We start from the raw sequence: 26,066 nt of genomic DNA on the forward strand, positions 1-26,066 counted from the left end.
CTTCATAAAGTTGCAATGCAAAATACAAGTTACCACATGAACATGAAGAAGGAATGTATGTTTTGTTCATTCTTAATGATTCTGGCTGATTAATAAACATTTCAAATATTTTATACTTCTAGTTTAAAATACAGCTGTCCAAATATAATTTTATCCCCACAAAGAGGAAGACGCCATTGAGACCTGGTTTCAAATTACAACACAACCTTTTTTTTAAAACTCAGAACCAAACTTAATTTTCCCTGTTCTCTTTCTGCTAAACAGGACATGTGCAGTCAGTTTTAAAATTCAAATTTTGTATTATAAAAATATGACAAATTAATAAATAATGGTGAAAAAACCATGAGAGTCAAATTTTATCATTCACACAATGGGATTCATTCAAGTGTGCACTTTAAAGTCACATTCAATTCCTACTGTCTCCATGGGGATAAAACATTAAAACACAAAAATTTTAAACAAAATGACTGGAAGCCTTAATAGCCTAAAGTCAACAGGAAGAGTGATGTCAATTATATTCATACTAAATGACTTATCTCCAGCTTTCTGTTGCATATGTTTTATATATTAAACAAAAAATAAAGCATAAAAAAAGCTTTCACGGTGAGAAAAATTCATTAATTCTACATTGATTCACACAATTGAATTGAGTTGCAAGATGTTAAGGTTCCAAAGGCCATCGACATTAAGGCTTCAAAATAATCAAGTACGACTGCCAAATTTGACGTTAAAAATATATGGGAATGCCTATTAATTATGTGAATGGATTAGAAGTTTGAGAACTGTGTGTGCATCAGTAATAAGGAGGGAGCTGATTAAACCAATTTTATGATAGGTTACCCAATTTTGATTAAGCAGAAATCAGAGTGAGATATTTTGGAAGATGAAAAATGATTCATATTCACAAATCAAGAGGATGCATCAACCCAGTAACTCAAGAGTGAAGAAGAAAAAGTGGATTTTTCTCACCCTATCATTCAAAACAAAACAAGGGCAACAACAGCAAGTTCATATAAAAATGCTGGTTAAAGGAGGAACATACCGCTTCTTGTAGTTGATTTTTGACCACGCAACGAAGGTTTTAATTTGACAGTAAAGTTCATAAAGCAGTCCCAACTAATGACTTATGATGTGAGCCACAAACATAAAAGGAGGGCCTGGCAGGCTGAGTAGAGGTGCTGTGGTAGCAATGCTATTGCAGTCCAGTGCAAAAAAAAGAATAAATTCCATTCACAAAGACCTTTAAAATAGCACAGTGAACCCCTTGGCTCATAACTTCAAAAGACATCTGGCCGCACAGTCCATAATAGCCACAAAGAGAGGGGCACTGCCAGGTTTCCTCCTACCTAATCGACAGTCCACTACATCAATGAAATGGGCCATTGTTGAATTATTTTCTACCTACCACAGGTGCGTTTCATAAAAGGAAACATTTGTCAAAGGCTGTATCCCAGCAAACTACATCAATCCATAGTCCTTTGACAGAGTGGAGGGTATTGAAAGACTTAAATCTGTCGTTTGATAGATGGCTACAGGCAAAAGCACTAAGCAGAGTGGTTACATCAGTTCTTTGAAATTCTCCGCTTTTTTCACCGTGTTAACACCCCTTTTCTCCCCCCAAGATTAGGAGGGAAACTGTATACTGTTCATAAGCAGTGCTCAGTGAGGTGGCTTCAAACTGTAAAAGTCCAGAGGCACTGTGGACATCTAGGAAGATCGCACACGGACTCAGCAACATCCACACTCTGGTTTGTTGCCAGGTCTCCAAGGGCCATCGATTTTCCCTTTTTAAAAAAAACCTAATCACGTGGATGCTTTCAGAAGCTCAGCAGCTTGATGGAAATGTATTCACTGTGACTAATACTTTTTTAAGGAATACTTTCAATAGGTGTATGCGTCACGGTGACCAGGGTGTAGCACCAAGTGAAAGAGTCCCATATTTAATGCTCTTCTTGACCAAGATAAAATAACTTAACCCAAAATGAGATGTCATCTTCTGTAAAATTAACAGATACTGATCCTTTTAAAGTCCCAGAGCACATTATTATCCACAGGAATACACCTGAAAGAAAAGGCTTTCACAAGATTATAAATGCAAGTTTACCATTAAAAATATAATTTACACTCCACCTACCACACCAAGATTTCATTAGTTCTACACAATACCTCAAACTCCCTCTACCCCAGTATATGTACAGGATGTACCACTCTGTACTCATATATTGGAAACAATAATATGATCACCCCATTTCTTTATTACAGTTCATTCTGGACATTTATGCTTTAACCATGTATGGCTCCACTCTTTCACTCTTGAAGACGAAAAGCCACTGCGAAAGCACCCACAGCTGTCAAGGGTAGACTGTGCAATCCTCACTGAAGCCACAGACTAGTCCATGCAGCTTGGCATGAGGATTTTAAAGTGATCTTCGGTATCGCTGGTACAATGAATGGTGACTCTTAGTGCTCCATCATGTTATTCCAATACAAGTGCCTACTATCAGTCCAAAGAACGTTTCTAACCTTCCCACTTCCCGGACAGGATCACGCCGAGAAGGCCGGCCTCTTGATCGTGGCTGAGAATGCACTCTTCTCTTGTGCCGCATTTTATGAATGAACTGATACAAGTCAATGCTTTCATCAGGTGGAAACAGAAGACAAAGCTGTGTGCCACATTCAGGTTCAATTTCCTAAGGAAAAAAAAGACCCAATGGCACAGTTTTAAAAAAAAGACAAGCAGTTTGAAGTCTGCAATAAGTCTGAAAAGTTATATTTGTATACCTGGCCATCCCGTCCAATTTTAACTGGTTTATTTTCATTCCACAGGTTTACAAGATGTCCCGTTTTTGTGAATGGCAATTCACGTCTGGAAAAGAATATTTTTTTCAGTAAGCATAATGGTCTAATATTCTACCCCATGCAAGCTGTTAATTTACAGATCACATTCATGCAGCTTAATTCTTAATTGCATTTATTCTTGACAGCACCTTCGAAAACCACAACCGGTGCCATCTAGAAGGACAAGGACAGCAGATAGGTGGGAACGCCATTACTTGCAAGTTCCCCTCCAAGCCAGTCACCACCCTGTCTCGGAAATATATCATCGTTCCTTCACTGTTGCTAGGTCAAAACCCTGACATTCTCTCCCTAACTGCACGGTGGGTGTACCTATACCACATGGTCTGCAGCGGTTCAAGAAGGCTGCTCACCACCACTTTCTCAACGGCAATTAGGATGGCCAAGCCAGCGACACACACATCCCATGAATGAATGAATGAATTTTTAAAAAAAATTCATCCTTCTTAGGTCTCAGTTGTTAAGGCAGATAGGTAACTAACTTGTTCTGTGCCAATTCACACCTTCACTCTGGCACAGGGACACAAGGAGGAATGTAGGTTATTTAGTGTGAATAGGAATATCAAACATGATTGAACCAATGCTCAAGAGGCAAACTACTCAGGTGTGTGTTTAAATAGGAATATCAAACATGATTGAACCTATGCTCAAGAGGCAAACTACTCAGGTGTGTGTTTAAGATCCTATATCTCTATTCAAAGATCAGGAAGTTCTTCCAGCATTCTGGTCAATGTAAGGAGAAAGGACAGTAACATATATAAGCCATAAATAGTGCTGAAACAACTAAAGATTATCCCATTGTTACCTCTGGACATGACTATTCCAATGTTCTTCTGGTTGGTCTTTGATCTTCCACCCTGTATAATCTCTGCTCTACGACTGGCGTAAAACCATGATCCATGTTGGTGCTTTCCAGCTGCCTTGGTCCCAAGTTCTGGAATTACCTCCCTAAACCTCCCTCTCTTCTTTTAAGATGCCCTTTAAAACCTACCTCTTTGACCAAGTTTTTGATCATGTGTTCTGTCAAAGTGGTTCAATGTCAAAACTGTTTATTAGTAATTCTCTGGCTAAGGGCCTTGAGATGTTATGCTATGTTAAAGTATTTTATAAATGCAAGCTGCTGTTGATTAAGAGGGTTTAGGGGTATAAGCACATTTGACAATTAACACAAGCAACAACTGCAAAATATCAATTAACAAAGTCAACAGGATGCTGAACCATAAAGGCAAAAGAGCAGAAAAGTGGACATAATGCTGTAATGGTATTTTGCACTAGTCAAACCATATCTTAAGCTCTGTCCACTTCTGGTCATCAAGGCAAAAAAAAAGACATGCAAGCTCTTGAGGAAATGCAGGAAAGAGCTATAATGTTGGTCCCAAGTCTCTCATGTATCTTCTTCCCTTCATCCTACCACTGGCAGCTATGCCTTCAACCATCCACATCCACACTTGGGGAGTCCCTTCTAAACACCTAACTTTCCTCCTCAAAATTCACCTATTTGATCAAGGTCCTGGTCACTTGTGGGAGTTTTTTTTAAAAAAAGAGGTTACATCTTTGAAGTATAATGACACTTTTCCTATATTAAAAGGCACCACATAAATACAAAGTTGTCGCTGTCAGAGGCCTGACTTGTGTGGAAACCCAGGAGAAACTTAAGACTTTTCAGTCACATAATGAGACTAGGAACACAAGAAATAAGAGTAGACCACATGGCCTGTCAAGCCTATTCCATCATTCAATACGATCATGACTGATCTTGGGCTTCAACTCCACTTTCCTGCCCACTCCCCATGCCCCTCAATTCCCTGAGACCAAATATCTGCCTATTCCAATCTTTTAGCTGACTTTTTAGAGAGCTTTAAGATAGTGAGATAATAAAAGGCATTGAAAAGATAAATTTGAAATATTACTTCAAATTAAACTGAACTTAGGGCCTGGGGTCACCTGAAACTAGTCAAAGGCACCATGAAGACCGATGTCAGGAAGTTCTTCATAGAAACATGATCAACCAGGATAGGACTGGAGATATATAAAAAAAAATCCTGGAAGAAACTAGTTGTTGCTATAGTGGGAACGTGGGGTGAGACTGCAGGGCTTTTGTGGATGGATAAATGAAGATGAACCGAAAACTCTTCTTCACCCATAATGGTCACAATCCTATGAACATGACTTCCCTTAAATATTCCTTTCCTCCCCACAAAGCTTGTACTCAACGCCACCCAAGCAGTCAGTTCATATAATAGAAATTGCTGAACTATGCATCTCAAACATCTGCCTTTAATGTTTCAGAATTTGTTATAGCTTTTAACTGAGAGTACCTGCAAATCCAGTCAATTTTGAATACGCCACCTAACATTTTTGCATTCATTCCTGCAGGCAGTACCCAGTGAATTGGAGATCCTCCATGGTGCGACTCTGATGAAAGTCTGGCAAACCCTGAAAACAAGTGAAAAATGGTAAAGTAAGTTACATAAAATTAATGGACTCTGTTCACCTATACATTATGCGCATACTCGTACCATGTAAACAGTTACTGCATTTCCAGGTATGAATTTCTGATTCATTATATATCAAGGGTCAAGCCATTAGGGAGTGATTTGGCCTATTAAAAACATGGCCACATCCATATCCTCAAATAACATTTACTCAACTACAGCTATACATTGTAACTGAAAGTATAAATACTAAGCGGTTTGTATTGAATGAAATTAGATTTTTTGGGGAGGGAGAAATTAAGTGGTGAAAAAAATACAGGCTGGTGAGAAATTAATATTCTCTGATATCCATCTAATAAATATTTGATTTTACTACCAACACCCTGATCCTATTCCCAGACAGCACAAACAGAAAAAGTTTATATGACTTCTAACTTGACAGTTGTGTTTAGAATGGCAATCTATGGAACAACGGCATCGAGTGGAGGAGATCTTGATGGTTCTGCATCACATCTGCTAGGCCAGGGGAAGGAAACTATCAAAAGGACAATGTGTTTTTCATTTTTTTAAAAATAAATAACATACAACTCACATGGATCATGGTTTTACTCCCCAGAGGGTGGTAACTTGTATACTGTCTGCATTTCTTTAAAAACACTCTAGAGTAAGATTCCTTAATCTCTTCCCTGCTTTAATTATTGATAAAACAAAGCAAAATACAGTTTGGAATACAGCAAAGGGGGGAGATAGCAAAGAACACAACCCATTTGAGTCCAGTTCCCCATTGGTAGCACAGATTTCTCATCAACCTGATACGTGCAATATACTAGTTCAACTTTCAGTCATAGTCAATCAGTTTCATCATCCATTCCGATCTACTGTCATGTCTCCTAAAGACTCAAAACAATTGGAAATACGCAAGAGTATGGAGAGTACCTTCCACTCAACTTCCTACTAGGGTTCAAATTTTAGTCAGGATTATATTGAATCTCGACTGAAACTAAAAAATATAATAAATGTATAAATAAAAAACTCAAATTTATTTAACAACATTGAAAATGGGTTGGTTTCCAACAATACTTACTCAGCTATAACATGCCCAGTTTGAGTTCTGCCAGGGCCATTGTGCTCCTGACCTCATTACAGCCTTTGTCCAAACATGGACAAAAGAGCTGAACTCTAGAGAGGAGGTGGAGGTGAGTGTGTCTGTCCCTGACATCAAGGGAACATTTGACCCAATGTGGCATCAAGGAGCCCTAGCAAAACTGGAGTCAATGGGAATCGGGCGGGGGGGTGGGGGGGGGGGGACGGACGGACTCTCCACTGGTTGGAGTCATACCCAGCACAAAGGACGATGGTTGTGGTTGTTGGAGGTTAATCATCTCAGTCCCAGGACATCACTACAGGAGTGATAGCCCAACCATCATCAGCTGCTTCATCAACGACCTTCCCTCCATCATAGGGTCAGGAGTGGGGATGTTCGCTGATGACTGCACAATGTTCAGCACCATTCGTGACTCCTTAGACATTGAAGCAGCCAGTGCCTATATTCAGCAAGGCCTGGGAAATATTCAGGCTTGGGCTGATAAGTGAGTGGAAAATAACATTCACACCACACAAGTGCCAGACAATGACCATCTCCAACAAGAAAGAATCGAACCAATCCCCTTGACATTCAATGGCATTACCATCGCTGTCCCCCACCACCTCCCCATTAACAACATCCTGGGGGGTTACCATTGACCAGAAACTGAACTGGAGCAGCCATATAAATACTGTGGCAACAAGAGGTTAGAGCCTGGGAAATCCGCAGCGAGTAACTCACCTCCTGACTCCCCAAAGCCTGACCACCATCTACATGGCACAAGTCAGGAGTGTGATGGAATGCTCTCCACTTGCCTGGATGAGTGCAGCTCCAACAATGCTCAAGAAGCTCAACACCTTCCAAGAAAAAACAGCCCGCTTGATTGGCACCCTATCCACCACCTTCAACACTCTCCCTCCACTATCAACAGTGGTAGCAGAGTACATCATTTACAAGATGCACTGCAGCAACTCACCAAGCCTCCTTCAACAGCACTTTCCAAAGCAGTGACCTCTACCATCTAGAAGGACACAAGCAGCAGATGCATGAGAACAAGATCCCCTCCAAGCCTCACACCATCATGATTTGAAACTATATCACCATTTCTTCCCTGTTGCTGGATCAAAATCCTGGAACTCCCTTCCAACAACACTGTGGGTGTACCTACACATCATGGACTCCAGTAATTCAAGAAGGCCGCTCACCACTACCTTCTCAAGGGCAATGAGGGTTAGGCAATAAATGCTGGCCTAGCCAGAGACACCCACATCACATGAAAGGATAAAAAAAACGTGGTAGTACTACTTCTTGGTCAAAGTATTCCTTTCTTTAATAGAAGGAACAAAAATTCTAAGATTCAGAACAGACCTAGTAGCTCAGAACTGGGTACCCATGAGACACTGTAGGCCATTAGCAGCAGCAGTATTTATTACATTCCACCACAATCTGCAAACTCATGGCCTGGCATATTCCTCACTCTACACTGCCATCAAGTCAGGGAGTCAACCCTGGTTCAATGGAGAGTGCAGAGCATGCTTGGAGCAGAACTAGGCATACCTAGAAATAAGGTACCAACTTGGTGAAGTTACAACACAAGACTACATGCATGCTAAACAGTGGAAGCAGCGCACTGTAATATGCTAAATGATTCCACAACCAACAGATCAGATCAAAGCTCTGCAGTTCTGCCACATCCAGTTGTGAATGGCGGCAGGCAATTAAACAAGTAACAGGACAAGGAAGCTCCAGGACATCCCTCATCTTGACTAATGGTGGAGTCCAGCACATGAATGCAAAAGGCAAGGCTGATGCTTTCGCAACCATCTTCACCCAGAACTGCTGAGTAGATGCTCAATGTTGGCCTTGTCTAGAGGACCCCATCATCACAGATCCTAGTCTTCAGGCAATTTAATTCACTCCACGTAATCAAGAAATAGTTAATCACACAGATGCAGGAAAAGCTATTGGCCCTGACAACAATCCGCTGTAGTGTTGAACCAGCTTTGCCTCTGGCCAAACCGCTCTAACACAACCACAACACATATCTAGCGGCCAAAATTAACAAAATGAACGGGTTTGACCAATACACAAAAGTCAGAACAAAATCCAACCAATTACACTCCCAACAGTCTACTCAAGTGATGAAAGGTGTCAACGACAGGTATCAAGGGGCACTTACTCACCAATAATCTGCTTATCAAAGCTTGCAACGGTTCACAAGAAACACTCAGTCTCAGACCTCATTACGGCCCTGGTCCAAGCATAGACAAACAAGGTGAATTCCAGAGGTGAGACGAGGGTGTGGCATCAAGGAACCCTAGCAAAATTAAAGTCAATAGGAATCAGAGGGGGAAACTCCACACTGGTTGGAGTCATGGTGAGCAGGAAGAAAGATGGTTGTGGTTGTTAGAGGTCAATAATCCCAGCTCGAGGACATTGTTGCAGGAGTTCAATGCCCAACCATCCATCAATAACCTTCCCTCCATCATAAGGTTAAGTGGGAATGTTCGGTGATGATTGCACTGTTTAGCTCTATGCACAACTTCTCAGGAATCAATTGGTGCCTACATGCAGCAATATCTGGACAACATTCAAATTCCAGACAATGATCACCCCAACAAGTGAGAGTCCAACTACCTTTGACATTCATCAACAATGACATCGTCAAGTCATCCACCATCAAGAGCTGGGGAGGGGGGGTCACCACTGACCAGAAACCTAACTAGGCCTGCCACATCAATACAATGCCTACAAAAGCAGCTCAGATGTTGGGTATTCTGCAGTGAGTAACTAACCTGACTTCCCAAAGACGTCTACAAGGTGCAAATCAAAAGTGTGATGTGTAGTTCTAACAACATTCAAGAAACCTGACACTCTCCAGGTCAAAGAAACTCACTTAATTGGTATCTCACCCACCAAAACAAGCATTCATGCCCTGAAGCCACCTTGCACTGTATTGTGTACCATCTAAAAGAAGCAGTGCAGCAACTTGGCAAGGCTTCATCAACAACACCTCCCAAACTTACAAACTCCTAGAAGAACAAGATCAAGAGGCACACGGGAACACCACCACCTGCAAGTTCCTCTCCAAGTCACACACCATCCTGACATTAAAATGTAATCATTGCTGGGTGAAAATTCTGGAAGTCTTTATCTAAGAGCACTGTGGCAATTGTGAGGAATATCTAGTTCATGGTTCATGTTAATATTTTAGAGGTTAATGTTTAGTTTCAGGAAGATTAAAGTTTAACTGTAGAAAATGGGATGAATGCAACTAAAGCAGCTTGGAGTCTGTTACATTTAAAAGGTTGGGACTATATTAACTTAAGGGGTTAACAGCTGGAAAGGTTAAGATCCTAAAGCAGCAGGTGGGCTTACTTAGCTGGGGATGTGGTGTCTACACTGCTTGCAAAGAAGTGCAGTCATGAGAGATGTTCTGTTTTGAGAATTAGAGTTAAATTCGTTTAAAGGCATTCAGTGAACCATGAAAGGCTACGTCATCATGGGAGATGGGCCAAGCTTAAGACGGCTCTCTGGTTTCAACTTGTACGTGGGTTTGCTGGGAGAGGGGATTGGTTGCAGTTTGGACCATATGTGGTTTGCAGCTCAATGAAGCCGCCCTGGGAGCCATTTGGTGCAATTAGGGCTCAGGAAAAGTCCTGGGGGACAGAGAAGATGGCAAAAGGTCATTCCATGCTGGAGAGGGCCGGGGCTCAGGAGAAACTCTGGGAGTCGTTTATAGCTTGGGGTGCTGGGAGACTGGAGTTTGGGGAAACCAGTACCAGCTTAGTGAAGTTATTGGTCTGCGAAAGAGTTGGAATTGTGCTGATAATTAGGGGCAGGAATGCAGCATTGTGAATCCTATGGAACGCAATCTTAGACGAAGAGACTGAACCATTAGGAGGAGGTGAGCAGTCGCAGAGGCAGAGTCCAAGTGGATTTTGAGGGAATTCAGAGGCTAGATCTTCTAAAGTGATGAATTGAAATCCCTCCTAAGGGAGAGTTATGCCGAGATTTTATGACTCACAGTGGTCACTGAAGTCTGGGTGGGTTGCTGAGAAATCTATGGGACGTGCCTATATCACACAAACTTTACCAGTTCAAGGGGAGCAATTGGGGTTGGGAAATAAATGTAGGTGTTGCCACATCCCATTACCAAATATTTTTTAAAGAAATGGCTATACCACAGGCAGTCCTGGAGCACAGATGAATGCCCCAGAGCCATCCGATTGCAGAAAATACATTATGCATAGTTTGATCACTGCAATTAACTCTGCAAAGCTTATCAGACCGTACTAACAACTAACATTAAGAAATCAGAGATTTCTGACTAGACAGTTTGCTTCTATTTTAAGCTTATTTTCAACCAAAAAGAAAATTACATCAGGATCTTGGGATTTGCAATAAATGCAGGCTCCCCTGCAGCGATGCCCAAATGCTGTGGATGAATCAAAAAACCACTTTCCCATGAAAAAAACTAATTAGAAAATATCTACAAAACCAACAAAATTACTCAATTTCTCCATACTATTTTCTCACCCTGAAACTTCCCACTTTCTCGAACAGAGAATACCAGTATAACGCTCCGAGCATCTCGGAATGCAGTGTTGAGCTTCTTCTCATTTACTGGCAGTGTTGACCATACACCCTAAAAAGAGAGGGGAAAAAGATACACCTTAAAGTTAATTATCCAACAGATCTGAACACTTTAACCTCAAGTTGGACCGAAAATGTTTGAAACAAAATGAACAGAACGTGGGAAATACTCAAGCAAGCTTGGCAGCATCTGTGGAGAGAGAAACAGGGTTAAAGTTTCAGGTCATGACCTTTCTTCAGAACGGTCACAACCTGAAATGTTGTTTTATTTCTCTCGCCACAGATACTTGCAGATTGCTGAGAACTTCCAGCAGTTTTCTGTTCTTATTTCAGCTTTCCATCACCTGCAGTATTTTGCTTTTAAATTTTTGAACCCAATGGATGTTTACACTTAATGCACATTTCCCAGTTGAGAGCAATCTAAATACCTGTGTGGGGATGATCTTTGGCAACTATTCCAACAATATAATGGGAAACAGACTGGCTTATTGTTCAAACCACATTGGGAGCAACGAATGCAGTAGACTAAGTTGGGGGAAATGCAAGTGAAATGCTGCTTCACTTGAAAGGAATGTTTGGGCCCTTGGACGGTGAGGAGAGAGGAAGTGAAGGGGCAGGTGTTGCATATTTTGCGTATGCATGGGGAGGTGCCGTCATCTTCCAAAAAACGAATCTCAACAATATATTTGAGGGTTATTCCATTACAGCTACACAGTTTAGTCATTCATGGAGTAAGAGTAGATAACCAGTAGATAACGTTTTTTTTATTGGAAGGCAGTTACTCAAACATCCAACTTACTCTTCACATTCCTAAGGTTTTAGTAGTCTTAAGTTTTATATTATGCTGAAGCACTTGATAAATACCCTATGAAATTGTTGATTTGATGGGAAGTACCTATACGGAGAAACTTAGGGTGGGATTTTCCGCACCCGCCCGCTGCCGGGATCATCTGGTCCTGTTGCAAGTCAATGGACTTCTGGCTGGGACACCGCTCACCCCCAGCAGGTCCCGCCCGCGACAGGGCCAGAAAATCCCAGTCTTAATGTTATGCACTTATTACATAGAAAATGCTACAAGGCAAATAATCCTGCACTCCTATCATTTTGTCCCACTATTCTAAAATTATGAGTCAAAAACCCTTACTTGGTTCCAAAATGTCCAAACTTTTCACAATTTTAAATGCTTTATCATATTACCTCTACCTTCTCCACATGTTGTTTGGCAACTAACCATTTTCCAACTGTATTTCATACATTCCCATCTAATTCGTTGTCTTGGACCCGATGTAGGAGTTTGTAATGATGAGACACTGTCAAATGTCTTCCTGAAACTGAGGAAGCTTTAGATCCTCCCTTATATTATGTCTCATAAGACTTTCAAAACACTACCAACACTAGAAGGCTAACATATTTATATAATATATAATTTAACAGCTTCTTCTTTGTTCGTTTTTTTGAAAAAGGAAGTCAGATTTGCTATTATCCAGCTGTTTGCTTATTCGCAAATAGAACTTATGGAAACAGGCAATATTAGTGAAACAATGAACATTTCAATTCAATACTAAAAGCCTGTAAAAAAACAATTCACAAACCCAAGCAAGACTTTTGAAATCTTAATTGCTTCTCAGAAGAACTTGATGTGAAGAACCTTCCAGGAAGAAATAAGCAATCTTGCCCCTCAACAGAAACAGAATTTACTTTTCCTAAGGAATACGCATGTTAGTTTAGGGAGCTTAATTCACCGCATGCTCTGAAGCAAGGGTCAGAACTGGCAGTCTAACATTTATGTCTAGGATTCAAATATGATCCAAAAACCTGCCACTTTTAATTCATTCTCAACAACACGTTTTGGTGAGCTGAGGGCAAATGCACTATTTATAAAATAATGTAAGGCAGTTAAGAAATGGAGTCTGACAAATCCAATTAATGAGTAATTCATGGGATTGCTAATAAGTATTGTTATTATATGTTAATTGCTAAAACTTTTCAATCAGAACATTGGCTTGTCAAAATGCTTAGCAGTAAAATGAACTCATCACTTGAGCAAACAAGTTGAATTCAAATGAAGAAATTACCTCTATTTTGAGTGATATTTAAGGTGGCTAAGGCAAGAACAAAAGAAACTGTGGACAAAAAGAAAAAAATTATGGCCCAATTCTTCCGATCTCAATAGCAGCAAATGCTGAGAGGGTTGCCGGTATTGTGGTCAGACAGTTATTCTTGGCTGATAGACAGTGCTTAATGCCTGACTCAGATCGGTGCCGATGCCAGTGATCTCGGATACAATCTGACACATTTAGAATTGGACCTGCTTAAAAGGCATCTTTCAATCCTGCAAATATGTCCCCACTTTAAAGGAACCTCTTTAGTATTTGCCTTTCAGGTCAAATTCATTAATGGCAATACTGTGTTATCATAACAGGAACAAAATCTTTTGTTGTTGACAACTCTTGGTAATGTGTCAGGGTCAGCTTTGTCTGGTGAGGTTCTGAGATTTCCCTGCAGCCCACATGGTGAACTCGGTGCAACAACTAAATCCAAATTATATAAATTGATTGCTCAGCTATAATACCAATGACAACCATCACAAGTCAGTTTGTAGACAGAACACTTCAGAAAACATCCTTTCGACCCACTTCTGCCTGTGAACTGGGTATTTAAAAATTAAAAGCAGGTATATACGTTGTCACAACATAAACTTAGAATCTAAGACCTCAAAAAATGTTAGATGATGTGTTGGACATCATACAGACCAAATGAACTGATAGCATTCACAAATTAGTGGCAAACACACTCTACATTAAAACACTAAGCTGCAGCAAGTACTGTGCAGAGTATAATTAGGTTCATTTCAGGGATATATGGATACACAAGACTATACCTTAGCCTTTGCCAGGGATACATTCTCATGGTTGTTGCTTTTTATGAGGAAAAATCGTGCATCTCGAAGAATGTACTTCAGTTTACTAGTTTGATCTGTAAAAATGCAAATATAAAATTACTTCACGTAATAGCAAATAGCACAACCGACAACTGTGTACAGCACATTATGCTTTATGTTCAGAGACATCAACTTTGTACTAGAGGTGTAAATGATGCTTGCACAAACATCCACCCATAAGAAAGCAGTTTCAGTGAAAGAACTGTTATGATCATTTAAAAAGAAAAATCAGAAGTGCAGTGCAACAGATCAGCGCATAGTCCGATTGCCACTGTAATTTGTGCAATAATTTGAACAAGACTTTTATATCAGCTGTAAAACTTCAAGTGAAACAAAATCAGACAGACTCAATGGAATTCCAAGACAGCAGGGCTGAACAATTCAGAACTGCAAATAACTGCCGGCACTGCAAATTATGGAGAAAATGCATGGATGGGGCTATGCACAACCACTCTTGCACAGGATCAACATCAGCAGAAGGAACAAATGGGTTGTAAGTTTCTATGAGATGATTCTAAACTTGACAAACTTGTTCAATAGATGATCGATTGGGGAGTGAAACTTTACACTGTTGCATCAGAAGGTTAAGGTCAGGAATACTGGTACAGCTTATAGATCATTTCCATGCGCTACATATGACCAAACGGTGCTTTCATAAGCTGTTCCTTTCACAACTCTCTCCAAGTCTTAAAATGGATTGACTTCTTTGGTCAAGTTATGCAATAATTGTTGTTTAATAATACACTACTTTCTATGAAACAATCAACAAAACATTTAATGATCAGGTCCAATTATTTAACATATTAAAGAAACACACCTTTGCAAACGTTCTACAGACAAATACCACATTTGAAAGCTTTTTAAAAGCATGATCAGATCTTCAATTTGAGTTGCCATATTTCTGATGGGCAATAACGCCTACCGTTATTTGTTGCTGGTTACATAGCCAGTATTACCGAAAAGTAAGGCAACTAAATGCCATGTTTAAGCATTCATCCTTGGAAATACAGCAAAAATGGCAACTTCAACTGAGAGGTTAATCACACATTGGAATCTGAACTTTTAAAAAGAAATGGGGCATGAAATTGAAGCCAAACTGCACAAAAGGGATTAATACATTACAGCAACAAACTTGTTAGCAGAAACAGGATTGAAGCCTTGATTTTGTTAGCATTAAAGCCTGCTTGCATAGTTCCACACCAATAGTATCCAATATATTAAGCTTCAATTCATACACACGCAGCCTCTTCGATTTCAGAACATGCACCATAATCCCTTCAAAGTATAACTTTTTACATCTGCTGGCATATACAATTGTTTCGTGTAAACATAACTGTATAAGTTATAGAATGGAAGGAAGCTCAAACTGCAATAAAACCAAGGTCATACAAAAAAAAATCATAGACAGAAAAATTAACCATTTTCAGGAAGGGTGCCAAATCATTCCTCTAAAACTTTTCTTGTTGCCAGGCCTCCCGATGCAGCCGAGAGTTCAAAAGCCACCTGGAAAGCTTGTTGCTATGCCAGCTGATTTCCACTGCTGGGAAGTAAAGCTCTATCCCACTTTGTCACGGCCCAAACATTCTAGTCTCCCGATCGTTGGTGACTGGATGTATGACCAGAGATGCGCATCGGGATCCTGCGGAAGTCCTGACCCAATGACCTACATGGGAATTGCCTGGAAAGTTTCAACTTCCAACGGGCAATTCCCCTGCTCCCTGGGGCCCTCAGTAAACATCTGACTATGAGTCAGAGTCGGCAACTATGGACGGTTCCAATTTACTGATCTAAATAGATATCCAGGAAATGTTAGACAGAAAAAAAACCTAGTCTAACTCTCGGATAACTCCAGAATTGACACCACAATCACTCACACTGACACCCACACGTGCCACTCTACCCACTTACATCACCCATCCTACCCTTCACTCATTCATCCACTCACCCATTCACTAACATTCAAATGGACCTTTAACCTTACCACACGGAGCTACTGCCATAAAAAACAGCACGTCTTCTCTTCTCCCATCACCCCTGCCCACCCCCACCCCAGGCTCAGCATGGCCTGGCAAGAAATACGGAGCAGCATCGAGTTAGAAAGTTCAAACAGAGCTGCAATCAGACGATGATTGCTGCTTCTCGGAAGATCTGGGCCAAAATTTCTGGCAAAATACCTCATTAAATTTCAACAAAAATCAACTTAGATTTCCAGAAAACTTTATGCAATTTCACTTCCCACATTGCACGGTCAAGCCTGAAGAACTTAAGCTATAGTAAATGTACAGGGATGGTAAACAATCTAACCCCCCATTTCTTGTAGCAATCATGTGCAGGGGAAAAAAAGGAAAAAATGAAATGCTATATGTAAGCCACATTTATGAAAAACTCAGGCTAATTTATGAAATTGTAATGCCACCCAATATAAAAGTTGGAGGCAAGACATTCACGCTGATGCAATCAATTCAACTTAAAAGTGTTTATATTTGCATAAAAGAAAACTAAACAAGCATCATGTTATTGAAAGGAACCAAAAACAAGTTTTTCAACTAGCTATAAATTCAACGGAAAACACTCAGGTACTGCATTATAGTGGCACTGTAATTTGGAGAGACAACTTAGAAAAGCTGTGAAATCTAAAGTCGTGGATGCAAGATGAGCAGGTAACCAGTTCAGGAAACAACCATCATCAGGAGGAGCCGTTAACAGTGGATATTTTGACAATCTCACCAAGCTATGTATCCTAATTAAGGTAATTCAATCATCAATAAAGCAAGACAAAATGTTTGTCAAAATCAATTACAATTCATTTTAATTCTGCTTCCCCCGGCCTCTTCCAAGAATTTATGCAAATAGCATTACTGATTAGAAAAGAGCACTTTTGACTAGAACAGTTGACTGTTAGCAGGAGAAACAGAACAGGATTTTAAACATAAAAAGGGTCATTACAAATTAAAGGATTTACTCCAAAACCTTTAGTCCATAATTCATAAAGTTGCATGCTACACAATTTCTCAATCCCCCATTTCAAAAGTCAAATTCATTAGCTTTTAGATAAGCAATGTTATTTGGAACCACAGGCTTAGGACATATTAACACTGCACAACTAATTCAAGAAGCAGTTTGCTGAAGGATCTAGGGTTTCCTCATGAGGGAGCAGAGTGGAGACAGAATCCACAGAAGAGCAAAAACCCCAAATTCAGACAGCAACCACCTCAAAAATCACCCTTGCAATATCTGTACTAGCAAGTTGTCACAAGAAGAGTGTGATATAAAAATAGAACTAAATTTGCTTGAAAAACACCCATTTTAGTCAATTAAAATCTTTTAAACCAAAAAAAAAAGCCTTTTGGATTTGCACTGAGAATTAGTAATGTCCTTACTGACGTTGCATATTGAATGATTTAGAAATGACAGAAAAAGCTTATGCAATTTAGCAATGTTCCAATTCACTATTAAACTTTATCTCCCAGCTTACAGTTAAGGTTTATAAATTATGGAACACTGCAACTTCAATAAATTATAAAGGCATACAATATTTTACAGCCAAGTACATCCAAGTCCATAGATGTCAAGCATAACACTTAACCTAGCAGCGACTTTTCAAGATGCTCAACAGCACATTGAGGGTGTGCTGCCTTATGCTAACCTCTAAGCTAGTCGTTTCCATACCTTTACGAACTGCACGTACAGATGATGACAGCTTCTCATGTTTCTTCTCTGATCCTGCATTACAGTACACAAAACCCATTAGGCCCTTGCTGTTTAAGCTCCACGCACAACAAGTTCCAAATGAAACACAAAACATACCTGCATATGAATCGGATGCTGAGCTTTCACTCCTATCAAACACAATTGGAGAAATGTCTCTAGATCGCTTTTTCTTCTCCTTTTTATCTGTCTCATCGTCTGAAGAAAAGTTAATTTGTAACAATTCTATTTAATGACAGTCTAAGAATCACTGAGACTGCAGTATGATGACGGGGGTTGAAAATTCCACTAAATTTGGTCTAGGCCTGTTGAAAATTACGAATCAGTAAAATTATGGAAACTGAACCATATTGTTACAGTGTCCAGTATCTGCTGCTAGGCACATATTCAGCACAGTAGCAGCTTTCAGGATTTGAAAATTAGTCCAATCCAAATAATTACAGAGCTGATTTGAAAAAATTATAAAACCCGAGCTAAGGTTAGCCAATTTATAAATCTTTGTTTTGACATGAAATTTTGTGTTTCAAATTGAACTGTTCAATTAACAAAACAAAAGCTGTTGCTATCATTATACTGCTCGCACTGGTGGAGTACCAACACCATATTAACAGTGATGCAACTGAGAAACCATACACTGATGTAGGATAGGGATGAAGGTACAGCTCCATGTACACGTACGGAAAGCTTTGGTTACTTGCCTCAAGTCTTTTAGATCAGTTTTAGGACAGTCAGCACTTATCAAATGGGAAAAATCAAATTGTGCCTCCAAGGCCAACTTAAAAACCCAATATCTGGGAAAGTGTAAAAACTGGTCCTTCACCTCTAGCATTAGGCTTAAATCTAGCCCAAAATGATGATTTGAAAGTCTCCTGGTCTGCAAAAAATAGCTTGAATAGACTTAAGGCAGTTTCATGGAGTCAATAACCACAACAAAAACTCTAATTTGATCCTAATCAGAGGGTCACAGAATGGCAAACAGAGGAAAAGTGGAAAAATCATTCAGCAAGTGCTCTGCTGAGGTTTTGGTTGAACGGTTGAAGCATATTTTTGGGGCGGAGCAGAGGGAGTCTTACTTTGCATCTGACCAACAGGAATAAAAAGCACAGTGACTTGTCACTGAGTGAAGGAGGGGAATCTTGAACAGTGAAGAAATTGATCATTCAAAGCTAGTCACACAGAAGTAGAGCAATACCTGAACCTAAGGTTCTAGAATCTTTAAAAGCACAGCGGATATCTTAATCGACCAGGGAAACGAATAAGAACCGGGAAAGAAAGAAGTGCGAAACTAAGATGGCTGATGATTTAAGCACAAAAGTGCTCAGAAATTCCAGTTTAATTGCTGCCTGCTGAAAGCTGAAGCTAATGAGTATGCCTGAGAACTCGGTGTGGAAAGGCTTAGGCAAAGAGATTGTTACACACCAGAACAGCTTTGATTTCTGTTGCTTTTTTGCATTATAGAATTTCCTGTTTATCATAATCTGAGGTTGCCCCAAGTGGTTGCAATTAAGTTGCTTCATCTGTATAACATTTTAAACTTGCACATCAGTCCAGTCTCACTAGCCACATTGTCCACCATTTAAATGGACAACCTCATGAGCAGCCATGACCACCACAATGTTAGCAACATAGAGTCCTGACCTGAAAAGCTAAAAGAAAATAATTTTCAACCCCCTCAATCATTATACATTAGGTTGACATATTCCCACTCTCCCACAAACAAAAAAGAGGGGGTATTTCTACATATATTACCTGACAATGCTCTAATTCTGATTAAGCCCATTGCTAAAAGCCACAAAACAAAGAAATAAGAATTTTTTAAAAATTGGAAGTTTAGGTGAATACAATTGATTCATGTCTGGAGATTTTAGCTAAATGAATTACAGATTAGGACACATTTACACAGACTGCTGTACTGCACCTATTTTTGTAGCTGCTGCAAACATTTTTTTTTAAAAACAATCTCAGTTCGCCCTTGCCAGGGCCCATTTCCACACCTATCAGGAATTGGAGCATCTACAAAAACAGGTCAAGAAACACAAAGACTACCAATTTTATAAACTCTGATTACAATGATTCACTGTAGATTTCAGACAGGTTTGATCGCTGCACTGTAGTGGTTTCAAGGTAACCTTTCTGGCTTGCTGGACTGAGATTTTCTAACCTTCCAAAAACTGAGAACACCAACCTTACAGTGATGAAGATACTCAATATGAATGGATTTTACGCTAAATTAAATGGCAAACTGCAATTTTCAGCCTTGTAATGTACCTGATGCATCAGAACCAGATCTGGTGGCAGATTCTCCATCAGTAAATGAGACAGACTCAGAGTCAGAGTCACTGGCTTCACTACGTGTATCATAATCCTGTTCATGGCCTTCTTCCTTACTTTCTCTAGGATCTCTCTCTCTGAAATCATCTTGTTCAGACATATCCTGTTCATATTCTTCCTCCTCTACTACTTCTTCCTCCTCCTCCTCTTCCTCCCCCTCCTTCTCTTCCTCAGCATCATCCTCATCGGGTATTATGGTGTCTACTGCTTCATCTTGATTCTCTTGGTCTTCAGATGAAGTATTGCCATCACTTTCAACCTCTGCTTCAGACTGATAGTCAGATTGAACCTCTTCTTTAGAGGAATGGCTTGATCTATGCACTTTCGCGCTCTCGATGTTCCGTAAAGTCTTCTGCATTAAAAATAGAAGGTTGGTAAAACAGTATTTGCGAAATAAACAGAGTGCTAACAAAGACAAGTTATGTATATAGAAAAAGATTGACAGCAGAATGGCCTTGTCAAAAAAAATGAGATTAAAACTGTAATTAAAACAGTGAATGCTGTATAATTGGCAAAATTGGCTTGGAGGCATTAAAAGGCCAGCACTGAAAGGGTATTAACCCCAAGTGCCTCAAACATGCACCTTGTTCAAAATAAACTTATAACTGATTTTCTTTGCTTTTACAGATTCCAAGCCAATAATATTAAATATAAATGAAAGGATCAGTAATATAAAAACTTTCCCCCAACACGACGAAAGAATGTCAAGGTTAATCATAATCAATCAGTCACTTAACAGAACTTGAATACTGCTGAAAAGAGAGAGACATTGCCAAAGCTTTGTCTTGCACTAATAGGGACAAATGCAAGAATGCCAAATTTCAAATGATCACAGGACAAAAGGGGTGATTAGTTAGCAAGTCAGTTCTGATTGGCCGAGGTGTTGCCACAGAGAAAACGGGGAACTATAGACTCCCCATGCTTCCCACTAATGCAAAAAAAAGGCCCCAGATTTGAACATATTACTTTTTGTTTGCAGAGAACGGGTTCCTACATGTAAATGTATGCCTCTTCGAGCAAACGTAAATGAACCATATTACAAGCTAAACTGATCATCTTAAATTGGTTGTTAGCATAGCTATTAGTGCACTCAGGATATTTCAGCAAGTGCTGCTCAATCATGGAATCACATCTAAAAATAGGCATTTTGTTTTGGGTTTCGCAAGTAGAGTACGGTTTACACTCTGCCAACTACGAATAACCAAAGGAACACGCTGTTTGATTCAATCTGCCAATCGTTGGGACATACAACCTATGTACCTGGCATCGCACTGGTTCTGAGATTCATACATGACGTTGTTCAATTGTGTGCTAGACAATACACTGTGATCTGATCAGGACAGCCATTATCCCGCAACATAGCCTCAATGAACTGTTTGTGCGTCGAGCTTGCAAGGTGGGCAAACAGCTAGGCCAATTTTGTAACATGTGAAGCTTTACGAATCCAAGCACGTATATCAACCAGCTTGTGTAAACAGAAGCGCAGAAACCATTTGCGGATTTCTTAACTAATACACCAAGGAAAGGGAGCGTGTTCGACTGCTCCATCTCAAAAGTGAATCTGAATGAAGTGCATTAAGGTGTGTCAGGAAATCCTTACACTCGCAGCAGATTCAAATCTTGTAAACATATCATCTAATTATTAGAAAAATCCATCAAAAATGGGATACTCGTGGAAGCCAACAAAAATCTTAGTGAACACTGAACCTAGAGAGGATCCCAAGGGCCGTCAGTCCAAAAAGATGTTCTGCCTACCACCCAACTAAGTAACATTGTGTATGAATTTCAGTGCCAGTGCAATGACACATATGTAGCCCATATGCCCCAACAACTGGCTTCATGTTCCTCTGGCTGCAGTAATAGGCACAGTACAGGCCATACTCAATCAGATTGCGCTTGCAAAACCCAAAATAAAACGACTACTGTTAAGGCGTGCTTACGTGATTGGGCAGCACTTGCTGAAGAATTCCAAGAGCGGTAATAGCTACCGACTAATTTAAGATTCTCAGTCAAGCGGGTAACGTGGCTCATTTATGCTTGCTAGGAGCGAAATACATTCATACGTAGGGACCCGTTCTCTGTAAACAAAAGGAATACGTTCATGCATTGCGCTTTTTGAATTACCCTGAAGCATGGGGGGCCTCAAATTCCCCATTGCTTTCTCCATGGCAATGCCTCGACCAGAGTTGACTTACCAATCAGCACCGCTTTTCTCCTCAGGTATAAATTGTTGTGATCATTCAAAATTTGGCATTCTTTCATTTGTCCCAATGAATCAAGACAAAAAACTTCGGTAACATGAACTTGAAATGACTTTTGGAAAGGGGGCAGATACTAAGTATGCAGGCAATGGTATAAATTTTAAGAAAATCATTTATGTAAAATCATTTGTGAATTTAGTTACAACTTATTTTGAAAAGACTGAGTTTAAGCAGTACTATCAGGACAATTTCAAATAATATTAAAGACTTGGGAAATTTAAACTGAGCTTGGGTTTAAGCAGAATAAAAACCAGCTAGAACAATCTTTTGAATGCACAAGAAAAAAAATCCATATATCAGTTACCCCATGCACAGCGTGCACTTCCTGCAAGTATCACTTCATAGGACAAAATTCTCCCCATTGCACAGTTATAACCATATATTGTTAAAAAAAAAAGCTAGTCACCACACCCAACACCATGGGGGAAATATAATTTTAAAAGCATACTGGGTTGGAATTGGCTGCACTCTTCAGCTCAAATTTGTTTTTGTCCTGCAATTTAAAGTGCAAACTGATACGGGCAACAGGAAACTTGGTGAACAGCGTATCTCCTTAATCAATTAGATTTAAGGATTGAGAAACAAATAGGCCAAGAAGGATAGTAAATTAGATGGGGTGAATTCAATGTCAAATGAGAGATAAAGAATGGGAAAGAAAGATTAGAGAGAAATTTTTAAAATCACCAATAATTCATCAGCTGAAGGGATGGGTCACTACACTTAATTGTTCATTTCTGAGCCAGAGAAATCTATTCATAGTGATCGACAGTTATTAAGTCAATAAAAGGGCACCTAAGAATTAATAACTAGTCTTAATTTTCTGTGGCAAGTTATGTGCAACTATAAAGCTCACAGGGAGGTTAAGGACAAGATGCTACTTTCGCAAACCTAATTGTAAAGTGGCACAAATCATTCAATAATATGCTGCTTCACAATCCATAGGGTATGTGCCACAAGTTACTTGCTTTTAAGTAAAATTGTTGCCACTGCACTATTTTCACTGTGCACCACCACATTGCTGCCACCAGTTTACGATATTCACATTTCAGAACACAAAATTCCTTCAGGAAAAAATCTTGAACTGTAATCATACCAAGTAAACAATTTTGTGGCGACCTCAAAAATAATGAAAATGAAAGACTAGTTCACTAGCCCTAAGATACAAATGTGCAAGTCACTACAATGAATTGCCATATTCTTCCTCAATGACTGGGTCCAGGTGTGACAACTCATTTAGACATCTGACGGAATATCTCAATTTAGTTTGCGTGTTAGTAAGACCTACACATCATTTATGAGATTTCTTAGCAGAAATCATTTTAGCACAAGAGGGCAAAAAAGAACTACTGAGGAGTTTAACTCATAAACCACACTCTAGAGAATTACACTGAAACACCTCAGTTTAATCTGGGCCACGGCCACACTAAACAATTATTCTCCATTCTGGAACTTCCCCCCCGCCCCCCCATTTCCTCCAATCTTTCCAGTTCAAAGTGTACACTACCAATTTTTACCTCCTCGTAAGATTCATAATGTAGAATGCATTAGCAAAACTACTGCTTCAACTTACCACTAAAATCATCTCACAATCTGCTTTTTGTTCAGCCTCTCTCTTCCATTTCCCCTTGTTTAGACTCTTCCCACCCAGAGCTTTGACTCTTTCTGCTATTCTGTTTTATTCCTCTGGTTCCGTCTACATCTCCATCTGCGACTGGAATGATCTCCAAGCCTTCCATAGTTACAAACAGATTTCTCTAATTATAAGTATTCTCCATGGAGCACTATTTTTCAGGTGTGTTAGGATAACTAAAGCAAATGTCTCATTGCAATGTACCCATTCAAGATAATTAATTTCAATGGGCTATGTTTAGAGAAGGACTTTCCCATGATTGTATTCACCCCAGGGCAGCAACCTTTTTAACCACTACTTAACTGCTATACATCAGAACTCGTGGTTTCCAACAGCAGGAATATACCAATGCACTTAGCAAGAGGTGGGTGCATAGATAGTTGGTTCTTCTTCACAGAAAACACAGTAAATGCAAACATTAACATTTTAGAAACTAGTTTTGCATTACCATGCTGTAAGTTTCTGACTCGTCTGGGGTTGTCGATTTAATTTTTCTGTCGGATTCTCTCCTTCTACTACCCATTTTGTCTGTTCGATCTTTCTGTGACTCTCGGGAACTCCCACCTTGGGTATGGTTCTTTCTGTCAGTGCTTGCAGTTTTGCTTCGTTCATATCGCTGATATTCATCCTTCTTAAAGGTAGATACATGTCTACCTTTTGAAATGGAAGCCTTTATGTTGTCTCCTGCAGACGGGCAGGAAGACCTTTTGCTAACTTGCCGCATCGAATGGCTTGAGGATTTCTGCCTTTTCCCATCACCACTGTCAGCCCTCTCCTTTTCATTTTTTCTTTTTGATGCTGTTCAATAAAGAAAGTTAACACCCTTTATGTCTCAAAAAAATGTATCAAAATCATTAGTGAGAAAAACAAACAGCTTAAAGGTATTGCACAAGTGAAAGTATAATGGTTCCATTGTAAGGGAGGCTGATATCTATTATCTATAAACAAAAATAGAAAGTTTGATTAAATAATACATGCGCTTGCATGTTTTTATTTGCAATAAAGGATATCCTTTCAAAAACATATTGACTGTGGTTATGTAGAGCCTGCTGAAATTGCCTTTTGTTACTGGCAGTGTCACAAGTTAAAACACATGAAGTAATGTTTTAAAACATTAAAGCTACTGTACAATCAAAAGCAGAATTTTCTTGATAAAGTACAACGCATGCTGACCAAATAAAGTTTGGCTGAGCTGCACTTTGCCTTCAGCTTAGAAATACAAGTCAAAACTGATGCAATGAGACAGGACACATGCTAAGCAATCCAAAACAAGATGAGAAAAATTAACCCTTAAACTGGTGATCCACTTAAAAATCTCTAGCCTAGCCATTTTCCTCTTTTAATTAAAAAGTTTTCAGCTCACAAATTAATGGTGAATCAAACTCAAAGATCATATACCTTAATTTTAAAAACTGAGCATTCAGTTCCAAGGCAAATCCAAAATGAAAAAAAAGTCTATTATAGGCTGCATTTTCAAGTACCATACACCAAGAAGCATTATTGCATTCATAGTGTATGCAAACCAATTGTACTCAGCCACATTAACTCAAAAAGCTCTTCCAGTGGCATCGTGAAACCATAAAACAAGAGTCTGTGAACCAAAAAGCACCATGATGCCAAACTCACCTTTCTTCTCACTAACGTCTTGTTCACTTTCGGGATTATAAAGCTCATCATCTTGGTCAGGAGCTTCCGTCAAGATATCATCCAAAACATTGACTTCACCATCTAAAAGACAAGAAACGTAACTTGCCTTACACTACTGCTTTGCCACAAGTACATCAAGTACAATAGCTTACAAAGGGTGGCGCGTTACAATTTTACAAACAAATTTTTACATAGCATTTCAATATAATTTTTTTCTGCAAGAATAAAGAGTGAATTTCTGTGAAAATGTTTATTGTTGTATTTTCAATCAGGATGTACTCTGAATACATTTCACACTTCACATTTCCACCCATAAACATTATCTTGTCAGCTCTGTGCAGTGATGATGCCAGAGCTGCTGCCTTACTTTTTTTGGTCAGTTTCCACCTCAGTGTTTTCTTCTCTTCTCCAACTGCCACCTTTTCTTATTTTTCCCATATTAGAATCAGAGAATGTTACTGCATAATAATGGACCATTATGAGAAGGTGGCAGAGTGGTAATGTCACTGGACTAATAATTTTGAGGCCCAGGCTAATGCTCTGGGGACAGAGGGTCAAATCCCACCATGGCAGCTGA

At 39.5% G+C, this 26,066-nt stretch overlaps 1 protein-coding gene across 6 annotated transcripts in view; it reads right to left on the reverse strand.

Annotated features, from left to right (window-relative positions):
• The window catches only part of ythdc1 (YTH N6-methyladenosine RNA binding protein C1), a 43,183-nt gene that overhangs the window by 9,203 nt on the left and 7,914 nt on the right, over positions 1-26,066 (reverse strand). For 2 of the 6 annotated variants that reach the window (XM_078570391.1, XM_078570385.1), the window contains exons 2-11: positions 25,469-25,570; positions 24,291-24,640; positions 19,889-20,303; positions 17,720-17,818; positions 17,582-17,635; positions 13,853-13,947; positions 10,915-11,023; positions 5,175-5,292; positions 2,782-2,866; positions 2,524-2,690 (exon numbers count right to left, since the gene is read on the reverse strand). In XM_078570391.1, the coding sequence (XP_078426517.1) occupies positions 2,524-2,690; positions 2,782-2,866; positions 5,175-5,292; positions 10,915-11,023; positions 13,853-13,947; positions 17,582-17,635; positions 17,720-17,818; positions 19,889-20,303; positions 24,291-24,640; positions 25,469-25,570 (1,594 nt within the window). The remainder of the gene's footprint in view (positions 1-2,523; positions 2,691-2,781; positions 2,867-5,174; positions 5,293-10,914; positions 11,024-13,852; positions 13,948-17,581; positions 17,636-17,719; positions 17,819-19,888; positions 20,304-24,290; positions 24,641-25,468; positions 25,571-26,066) is intronic. The other 4 variants (XM_078570401.1, XM_078570396.1, XM_078570410.1 and 1 more) reach the window with 3 other exon arrangements.

Source organism: Cetorhinus maximus, chromosome 2 (genome assembly GCF_964194155.1).
Source record: "Cetorhinus maximus chromosome 2, sCetMax3.hap1.1, whole genome shotgun sequence".
In the NCBI taxonomy this organism is placed as follows: Eukaryota; Metazoa; Chordata; class Chondrichthyes; order Lamniformes; family Cetorhinidae; genus Cetorhinus; species Cetorhinus maximus.